This window comes from Furipterus horrens, unplaced genomic scaffold, assembly GCF_987537825.1.
Source record: "Furipterus horrens unplaced genomic scaffold, mFurHor1.1.pri manual_scaffold_10, whole genome shotgun sequence".
Taxonomy (NCBI): Eukaryota; Metazoa; Chordata; class Mammalia; order Chiroptera; family Furipteridae; genus Furipterus; species Furipterus horrens.
The window spans coordinates 99121087-99131353 of NW_028327180.1; the positions used below are offsets into that span (position 1 = coordinate 99121087).

General features: G+C 53.0%; 1 protein-coding gene across 1 annotated transcript; it reads left to right on the forward strand.

The window, feature by feature from the left end:
- The first annotated feature begins 349 nt into the window (after positions 1-349).
- MSX2 (msh homeobox 2) lies at positions 350-5436 on the forward strand. Its single transcript, XM_090289852.1, has 2 exons — positions 350-836; positions 4757-5436. The coding sequence occupies exons 1-2, from the start codon at positions 458-460 to the stop codon at positions 5179-5181; spliced, it is 804 nt and encodes a 267-aa protein (XP_090145978.1). The 5' UTR covers positions 350-457; the 3' UTR covers positions 5182-5436.
- Positions 5437-10267: the final 4831 nt, after the last annotated feature.

The following is a 10267-nucleotide window of genomic DNA, read 5'->3' on the forward strand; positions in this document are numbered from 1 at the left end:
GGGACGGGCTGGGGTGGGTGTAATACAAACGCGGGGTACCCTTTCAAAAGAGGGGGTCAAAACAGAGAAGAAATGGGACTCAGCGAACTTCCTCTTTAAATAATCGGCCTTAATTACGACTTGGACTTTTCAGTTTTGGCGTGATTATAAACCTTGAGGGATCGCCTAATAACAACTCTGCTGACTGCTCCTGTAATTAACTCCTAATTTATTTCAGACGGGGGGTGAGGGGGGAGAAAGGGCCCAGCCTCTGACGGGAGAGCCAATGGGAGGCGAGCGTCCGTGACGTCATCGCCAGGGCCGGCGCGGATTGGCTGGTCCGAGTCTCTCACTTCCCCTTGGAGGAAAGGCTCGGCTCCTGGAGCGCCCCTCCCGTCTCCCCCCCAAAAAGTTTGAGTCGCCGCTGCCGGGCTGCCAGCCGAGTCGCGCGCCGGGAGCTACGCGGGGCAGAGAAGTCATGGCTTCTCCGTCCAAAGGCAGTGACCTGTTTCCGTCTGATGAGGAGAGCCCGGCGATGGTGGCCGGGCCGGGCCCGGGGCCCGGGAGCGCCGAGGGGGCTGCGGAGGAGCGGCGCGTCAAGGTCTCCAGCCTGCCCTTCAGCGTGGAGGCGCTCATGTCGGATAAGAAGCCGCCCAAGGAGGCGTCCCCGCGGCCAGCCGAAAGCGCCTCCGCCGGGGCCAGCCTGCGGCCGCTGCTGCTGCCGGGACAGGGCGCCCGGGAGGCGCACAGCCCCGGGTCGCTGGGCAAGCCTTTCGAGACCGCCTCGGTCAAGTCGGAAAATTCAGAAGACGGAGCGGCGTGGATGCAGGAACCCGGCAGATACTCGCCGCCGCCGAGTGAGTGCGCGCCCGGGCGGGGACCAGGGGTACTGGAGGGAGCCGAGGGCTGGTCTCCAGGGCCGGGGCGCGGAGACCCCTCTGCGCTGTGCGCCCCGGAAAGCAGGCCCCGCTGTTCCGGGCCCCTTGTTACCCCCAGAGTTCAGCGCGCCGGCTGTATCCAGGACACCCCGTGGGTACACTCCGCACACCGCGTGATCCGGGTCCCCTCGCTGGGCAAAGTGTCGCGCGCTGTTGCGGACTCGCTGGTCGGTGGAGGGCGAAGCCTGGCTGGGTTTGCGGGGTCGCTTGCTCATCGGTTTCTCTAGCCCCCAGCCCTGCGCTTCAGCCACCTCGCTGATTTCTGTTCCACCGCCCACCGGGGTCTCTTGTCTGGGCAGCGAAGTGGGGTGTAAAGTTCACAGCCTTGGGAGGTGTGCCCTCCTTTTAAAGATGAGCTAACTGAAACCTAACCCGATATGAATTATTATCTTCCATGGGTCCCGCAGATGTCGAAGCAGGACCCCGCGAAGGGAAGGTGGCAGAGGCTAATGCGGGAGGAAATGTCCTCGAGGCCAGCACTTCGCCGGCGGGGTCCTGAGCTTCGCTGGGAGCGGGCTGGGGTTTTGAACGCGGGGTGCTTCCCTTGGCTCATAGTAATTTAACAGCCTTCCAGCAGCGCCTGAGAGTTTTCAAAGTGATGCTCATTAGTTCACCAGATCCCAATCATTGCTGGTACCCCAAAGTGTAGGCAGAGGCAGGGGACGTGTGATGGACTCTTTTTCCAGACACCAAGACTGTATTTTATTTTAAGAGAACTGAACTTGCTTAATGCAAGTCACCAGCAAGGGCTGAATTGGGCCGGGAACCCTGGCGTCCAAGCCCTGCACCTCTCTGTAGGGTACCCTGGCTACCTTTGATCCTTCTCCCCAGAGAGAAGCCGCTGAGGTCTGCACACCTGCACCCGCATCCTGCCAATGAGTCAGGAGGGCAGAGAGCCAGGCCCAGGAGAGCTGATCTCTCCTCCAGCGTTAGCATCCACGTTTAGGCCCCGGATCCTTTTGCAATTTGGAGAAGTCATTCCCCCATAGCTCCTTTCTATCTCCTGGTCTTTGAGCATTCTGTACCCTCACTATACCTCCTGGAAAGGTGGGAAAGAGGGGACTTGTGGGGGGACTTTTTCCAAAGCCAAGAGAACCTCATCTTTATCCATCTCCAGCAGTCAGCCATCAAGACTGGAGATGCACAGCATTTTGTGACCCAAACGAGGCCACAGCCAGTCAGTGGGGCGTCCCCTCCGGCATCTCTCTCCACCCTGTCAGAAACTCCAACAGATTCAAAGGGCGTGGAGGTTAAGGACTCAAAGAATTTAAACACAAGTTTGCTCAGTGCTTTATTGCACGGTTAACCATATTATCTTATCTGATCTGTGCGGCAGCAGCAGGCCTCCTAGAAACAGATGAGGACATTTCAGCAGAGGGGGCCTCACAAAAAGAAACTGGGGGACACTGAGTGGACGTTCTAAAACTTCTCACTGTGACCCTCACTGCGGGATCAGTATTATTTACCCATTTTATTGACAGTGACATAGAGGCTCAAACTTTAAGGGACTGAATAAGTTGGACTGGCGGTGAGTGGTCACGCATTCCTCGGCCTGGGTCAGCGCCCTGCGGCACATCAAGGTTTCAGGCCTTCCTGGGAGTGATGTCCAGAGGTCAGAAACCCCACTTCCTTAGGCCTCCTGGTTCTGGGATGGTCATTCCCAACTTACTCTGTAAACATCCCTACCACAAAGTGTAATCCAGCTTCCCTGCTGAGCAAATCAGCCTTGGGCCCAGGGTACGACCTTCCCATGAGAAACACTGGAGATCGCGAGAAAGGATTTGCTTTTAAAACAAAAAGTGGGTTATTGGTGCTTGGGCCTGGAGAGGGCTGTGGGAACAGAGGTGGGTAGGTGCCTTGGGTCCTGGCAGCTCCTGGCTACGGTGCCTGGGGCAGGACGGAGCCACCCGCCTGGGCCGGGATTTGTTATTCAGAGGAAGTAGGATAACTGCTGTTTTGCTTTGTATAATCGCATCCTTCCTCTGGCTGGTTTAAAATGGGGGTGGGGGGTGGGAGGGAGGAGCGGGAGGCTGGGAGGAAGCCTCCTCACTTTCTGCCTTTGATGCACGTGTGCGATCCCTGTCTCCTGGGTTTCATAATTCCAACGCAGCCCCAAGCAGCAGCAGCCAGAAGGACCGTGACGGGTGTCTGAGCTGCTTCCACGCTTAGGGCGGGACCCAGCGTAGATGCTAGGACCTCGGGACCTCAGCCGGGACTGCGGGGTCTCCTGGGAGCCAGGCCGGGCCGTGAGGTCTGAGGGTCTCACGGGTCTCAGAGTCTCAGATGGTTAGTTTATTTGTAAATTAAAGCCCAGGTGCCCTGGTTTACTTAGGGCTTAGCATATGCAAAAGGGACACTCCTGCAGTCACTTCTTACCACCCCTCTCGCAGATACTTTTTTTTTTTTTAATTGAGTGAGGAACCCACTCTCTCTCTCTTTTTAGTCACTTAAAGTGATGGTTCATAATGTCACACTGGGACAGATCCATTTCTTGTTGGAAAGGGAAGCTGGGTTGGGACCTGTGCTGTGTCACCCTCCAGGATGAAGTGTAAACTTTTTCTTGGGCCACCAAAGTAACAAAACAAGAAATGCGACATTCTCCCCTTGAGTCCTTTGGAGTTACTACCGTGGCTACATTTGGAAAATAGGCATCGCTCATAAAAGCCAAATACAGCAAATTAATTGTTTAGCATGCTGTCCCCCAGCTCCACACTCCTCTCCCCCCTCCCCTGGAGGAAAAGAAGCCCAAAGTGAGCTGGGTGACCAGTCCTGTGACTTCCTATATAATTGAATCCAGCTTAAATATGGAGTCTGGATGCTGCTGGCATACCTTTACGTTGCTTGTTAATCCCTCTTTCTAACTCCTGGCAACAAACTAATCATTTACACACTGGCTCTCCCTGAGAACGGGGAGACATGACTAAGATGTCATCACATGCTCCCAGTCCGGAGGCAGCGTGATTGCCCCTGACATTTACATTTATGGCTCAGCTAATTTCACTCTCCTCCTTAGTAAAGTTTATGTCACGGAAGCACCCGGCCAAAAGAACGCATCCCACATCCAGATCTGTACAATGATGTTCAGGTTTTATAATCTGCAGGCTGGATGGAGTGACAGCTGCGGTGGGTTACTGGGTGGCTGCTCCCTGGTCGCAAGATGCCATTAATTTATCACAGGCCTCATCGGCACGATCATCCTGTCAGTGCACAACCCGTCCTGGCGCAGGAGAGCTGACCTCTCTCCTCCAGCGTTAGCATCCACGTGTAGGCCCCGGATCCTTTTGCAATTTGGAGAAGTCATTCCCCCAGCGCTCCTTTAACTTCTAGCTCCTGGCCTTGAAGAGTTCTGTACCCTTGCTGTACCTCATTTTCTTCCCTATATGTGATTCTGTCAGCACCCAAGGGAAGTGAGGGTTGTTCTGAACCCAGCCCCCCATGTTAAAGACGAGACAAGCTTAGAAGAGATGGGGTATTGTTTTCAAACAGCACTCAGCTCCCTTGACGCAGGAGAGGTCTGCTCCTAGGTTTCTGAGTCCATCACTCTACAGTCACTGGTTTCATACAGAAAGTTCTGTTACACCATTATATTCCCAAACTTTTTGTTAAATCCTCATTTTTTTAAAAATAAATCAATTGATTCATTTAAATATGGTCCTTCTCCACGCCTACTCCCCATCCCACCCCCGCAAAAGCAAAAAACAAACCAACCGACCAAAAATATACAGCTGCTTTTGACAGACGTATCTCCTTGAAAGCTGAAGAGGAGGGCCTGGCGCACGCGCGCGCACCTGCAGAGGAGGCCACTGGCCTTGCTAACTCCCTGCCTCTCTGTCCTCCAGGACACATGAGCCCCTCCACCTGCACCCTGCGGAAGCACAAGACCAACCGGAAGCCGCGCACACCCTTCACCACGTCCCAGCTCCTGGCCCTGGAGCGCAAGTTCCGGCAGAAACAGTACCTGTCCATCGCAGAACGCGCGGAGTTCTCCAGCTCTCTGAACCTCACAGAGACCCAGGTCAAAATCTGGTTCCAGAACCGGAGGGCCAAGGCGAAAAGACTGCAGGAAGCAGAACTGGAAAAGCTGAAAATGGCTGCAAAACCTATGCTGCCCTCTGGCTTCAGCCTCCCCTTCCCCATCAACTCGCCCCTGCAAGCTGCGTCCATATACGGAGCGTCCTACCCCTTCCATAGACCTGTGCTCCCCATCCCGCCCGTCGGACTCTACGCGACCCCAGTCGGATATGGCATGTACCATCTTTCCTAAGGAAGGCCGCTCACAGACTCCGGGATGGATGCTTGTTCCGACGGGCCCCCGCCCTCTCCGGGAAGCAGCACCCCTGCTCTGCAGACCTGGCATGCGCCGCCCTGCGCAGCGAGGCGCACAGGGCCGCAGACCCTGTTAGTCCTGCTTCCTCGGGGTCACTTTCCAGACGCCCTCTCCTCCTCTCAAAGATTGGCTCTGACGGTTTTTTATATATAAATATATATATAATAAAATATAATACATTTTTATACAGCAGACGTAAAAATTCAAATCATTTTGAAAGGCAAAATTTATATATGTGTGTATCTATATGTACACTTATATCTATCACCTAAAGTGACTGCTTCAGTTCATCCGTTGTTTTTTTTTTCCTTATAGGGGGAGGCAAATTGTTTTCTAAAATTTATGGAATTTTGTGATTTTGATGGGATGGTTGGCTTCAGGAAGACAGATATCAGAATTAGACACGTAGTGCATAGATAGATGGTGGGTCTGGAGAGTCTTCCAAGTGACAGGTCACATGTTAGCAGTCTCCCAGACATTAAAAAGCTAATCAGATACCGTCGCATTGGGCCCCATTTTCCCCCTTCTCCACATGCTATTACATTGTTATGCATTGTTATGGTTTACCTTTTTAGTTTTCTGTAAGATCAATAAAAGGGGGGGTGGTTGGCAAGAAGACTGAGAGAGCCTGGGGTCAGGGGGAAGATGGAAGCACTCGACAGTTCCTCTCGAGGCTGTTGCTTACCTTCATTTCAGGTCACTGGGGAGCGGGAGTGAAAGCAGAGCATGAGGAGTTGGTGGCTTCTGTGACATACTCGGTACACCGGCCCTCACATATTGCAGAAGTGATGGGGGGGGCAGGGGGTGTCGTTAATTCTCTGCTTTAAAAAATGTAACCATGACTTATATGCTAAATATTCTTGGACAATGAATAGATCCAGAAAGAGAAAAATCACGCTTTCTCTGTGTGTGTACCTATTGTATGTGCTAAACGTATTAGAGAAATATTTCTACCTTTTTTTTACTGCGTTGGGGCAGAGGGTGAAGCCATGTTTTGACTTGCTAAAAATGGGGGGAGGGGTCACAGCCATTTAGCTCCCTGGCAACTCATCTTCCTTATACCCCCTTCCCTCCCTCGTCCTCCCCCAACCAAGTATACTTTATCCCTTTGAAAGGGTGTCTTGTATAATTTTATATATTTTATTGAAGAGTTATTTCTTATCTCTTATTCCAAATTAAATTAAACGTTTGTTTTATTGCAGTAAATTTTGTCCAAACTCACTTATTTTAAGAGGCATTCTCACTCTCCCTTAGTTGGGCGTAGCTCAAAAATACAAAAATACCACCTAAATGGGAGGGGGGTGGTGATTTTTATTACTCTTTTAATGTGACTCAATCAAGAGTTGTTGCCAGATTCAGGGAGAGGAGGGAGTCCATTGAAAATAGAAAAATACTTGGAAATATTTCCTCCAGCAGCTTCGGTTACTCTTGGAAAAAGTTTTTCCAACTTTAGTGAGAGATGAGCCTAGGAGAAGGGGTGAGGCCAAGGGATCAGCCTGTATCTGAATGCTTTGTAGATAATCAAGGAAAATCTTGAACTTGAAATTTTCTACCTCCCAGAACAACAGCAAACTTAAAGCTGAGCAGAAGGAGCCTCCAGTTCTTTGTGAATAGTGGTGGCTCCTGGATGCTTTCACGGCCAGGGGCAGGGGTGTTTCTTTCAGGAGTGTGTCAAATCAGGCTCCCTTTACCATTCCCAGCTTCTTCCCAGAAGAGGGGCCTGAATACGCTTTTTGGGGTCTTGAAGGGGGGACGGTGCTTCATTCAAGTCCCCTTTGCTTTCCAGCCTCTTTCCACTGGATGCGGAATGGAGGCCAGGCCTGGGCTTTGAGGCATCACTCTGAAAATAAACTGGTACTGGGTAGGGGAGCCTGAGAGGCATCTTAAATTCTGCTCTCTGTTGCACAAATAAACGAGAAGTTCTGTGGTCTGACGGGAAGCTCCTGGGGCCCTGGAAGCCGTGGCTGAAGGAGAGCCTGCAGCTGAACTTGTGCGGTGGGGACATTGGCACCTGGCACCTGCTAGGACTAGCATTTCCATCCCACACTCTCTTTTTGCGGACACCCAGGGCGGAGGTTGGCCATTGGCTCCCAGGGTTCAGGCAGGAGTCTCAGAGGTCTCAGCCCCAGCGCCCAGGGATCCAAATCCAGGGTCTGCTCCCAGCTGGGGCCGATTTCCTAGTGCTCCGCTCCCCCATTCCCAGCTGAGCCCAGGGAGCGCCCCAAGCCTCACCAGGTGTGCGCCTTTGCTCTCTGGCTCAGCCCGAACTCCTAATCCCAGCCCAGAATCCAGCCTCCTCCTGTAAGTGACGCTTTTGCCCAAGGCCAAAGCCCAGAGCCCTTCCTGGTTTTGCCCTGGCCGCCAAGTTGGGTCCCCAATTAGCCCGTCCACCAAGCTTCCTTCCTGTCTGGGACCCCGCAGCCTCGGGCAATCTGAGCCTGGGTGGGAGATCCAGAGAAGCCTGCTTGGGTTAAGACTGGACTTGCCGCTGGGAGGAGGGGGTCGTTAACCAGAGTGCGGTTTGGAGAAGCGGGACTGCATCCTGCATGGTCATCTTGGTCGTCCGGGGTGCACTGGAGACCACTCGGGCGACGGTGCATTCCTCTAAAAGCCCCAAATCCCACAGAAAAACAGGCCTGGAGAAGGGAAGGAGTTGCTCAGGTTCAAACATATGCACTCCACTCTGCCAGGTGCATGGGGTTGCAGAACTGAGGCCCGAGCCTGTGGCGGAGCCCAGACCGCGGCCAGAGGTCTGCGGGGCCGCGGTGAGCCCGGCTCCGGAGTTCCCTCAAAGCTCCTGCCCTGAGCTGATTCTGCTGTCCCCACGGTCCCGCACGGGAAGGTGTGGTACGCTCGGGAGACCAGACTAACACCCTGTGGTCGCGGCAGAGGGACCCTGACTCACCAAGGACCCGCGCAGTTGCGCCTTGGAAATTCAAGCCGAAGATGGGCTGGCTTTGGATGTCCTCACAGGGGCTGCCGGAGGCCTGGCACCAAAGCCACTCACTTCCCATGCTTTCAACACTTTCTTCCAAAATGTCCCAGAAAGATAGCCCTGCTTTTGGAAAGGGGTGGAGGAGGGAAAGGAGAGGAAATCACCTTTCCTGGGCTCCTGCTAAGTGTGGAATGAGGCGTTTTCTCCTACACCACATTTAGTCTTGCATACCCCGCAGGGAGGTGCTGTCCCCGCACTTTATAGTTGAGGAAACTGAGGCTCAGAGAGGTGGCTCACTGAGGGCACAGGGCGGGGCAGGGGCGCATCAGAATTCAGCTGCTGGTGAGCGTGAGGGTTGGCCAAGGTGGGCCACGCAGGAGTCTTCTCAGACCTGTGCGGGGCCTGCAGCGCTCCCCAGATCCCGCGACCCTGAGCGCCCAGGTCTGGGGTCTCTCTGCATCCCCTTCCCCACCCCTTATTGCTGTGGGAGGCTTCCCACCAAGGACCCAACTTCTCTCCTGGGACCGGGAGCTTGGCCTGACCACCCTCCCCATCAGAGCTCTGCCGGGGGCAGGAGGCGATGCCGGGCAGGGGCAGGGCAGGGCCGGCAGGTAGGCAGAGAGGCTGAGAGCAGGCGCAGGCAAAACTGCTGCCTGACCCGACTGAAAAGAGGACCCTGCCTTTGAGCAGAACCTTGTCTGTCCCCATGAAAACTCCCAAGGCCATTCTTTGCTATAAAAGCCACTCATTTGCCACGGGTTGGAGAGGCCATTCCCCTACCCCCACTCCCTCTCCACTGCTGGATTTGGAATAAACATAAACCTCATGTATAAAAGAACACACACACACACACACACACACACACTCCTCGAAATCACAGGGGCCCGGCTGGTGAAGCTGATTACGCCAGTTTCCCCTTCGATGTTAAGGAAAACAATTTTTTCCAGACTGGCGATGCTGCGGGCATCTTTAATGAAGTTGGTCGGAGAGCAGTGAGGAAAAGTCAGCTGTGGACTCCTGGACGCTTCTACCCCCTCCCACCCCTAAACGCTTCTCACCTCCTCCCTGCTAGGAACTAAATAAAAAGCAGGAAAATTACTTTCCAAAATAGCCCTGCTTCAAAGCAGAACAGAGGACCGGGCTGCGGGAATCCTGAACCCTGCCCTGATAAGGTTCATAATAATCAAATCCAAACTCCATCCACCTCCTCTGACTCTTTCCAACCTCCTCCGGACCCCTCTGCATTTGTTGATGAAAACACTTTGATGTCCCAAACAATTATTATTATAATTTTAAACAACCTGGTATTTTCCATTACTAACGGCTCGGGCTTTGAAGTTACACCTCATAATTTCCTAAATTAAATAAATCATTTTAAGTTTGCACTGGGAGGCTTTTAATAGCAGAGAAAGGAATATCATTATCTTATTGAGACCCAATTGCGGTGGCTCCAGCTTGGCTGTAGCTAGGGGCAAAGTAGACTCACTCTAACAGACATACTTTATTAACCTCCCATAACTCTTGAAAGAACATTTTTATATTTTCTTTGATTTCCCCCCTCCCTCTCTTGTTTTAAAGCTGTCCCAACCTTTAATTAGTGCCTAATATGAAAAGCATTATTTTTTTAATGCTATGTAATTTACCAGCGGCAGCAGGCCAACCTAACAATTGTTTATTAGACTTGGTTTTTCACACAGGGCAAAGAATGCCGCTCCAAACCCAACTTTTCATGGGTGGTTGCACTAATTAATACAGTGTCTGAGGCTCCTAGGGGGTTTTTTAATATTGAAGCCTATGGGGGCGGAAGGGGGTTTTAGAAGTAGTCCGGCTCCTGCAGGCGTTCTCCCCGATTTCTTTCATGCTGTTTTGATCCTGTCTGTGGAGTCCGCACAGACAGAAGCTGTTCCCTGGCTCCGGAGACTCCAGGGAACCCCAGGCAAAGGCCCAGGAACCCCCAGTTCCTCCAACTTGTGATTTACAGCTTGGGGAAGGGGCGCCCAGGCTTGGGGTGCAGGGAGCCCACTGCTCACTCCGGGTTAGTGGGGAATGCCCGTCTTGAGGCCTGGAGGGGAAGGAGCAGACCCGGGG

Bases quoted from the DNA above. Each gene is read 5' to 3' on its own strand.
- MSX2 (XM_090289852.1), top strand. From the start codon at position 458: ATGGCTTCTCCGTCCAAAGGCAGTGACCTGTTTCCGTCTGATGAGGAG. The intron at 837-4,756 runs GTGAGTGCGCGC...TCTGTCCTCCAG, and splicing joins CAGATACTCGCCGCCGCCGA to GACACATGAGCCCCTCCACC.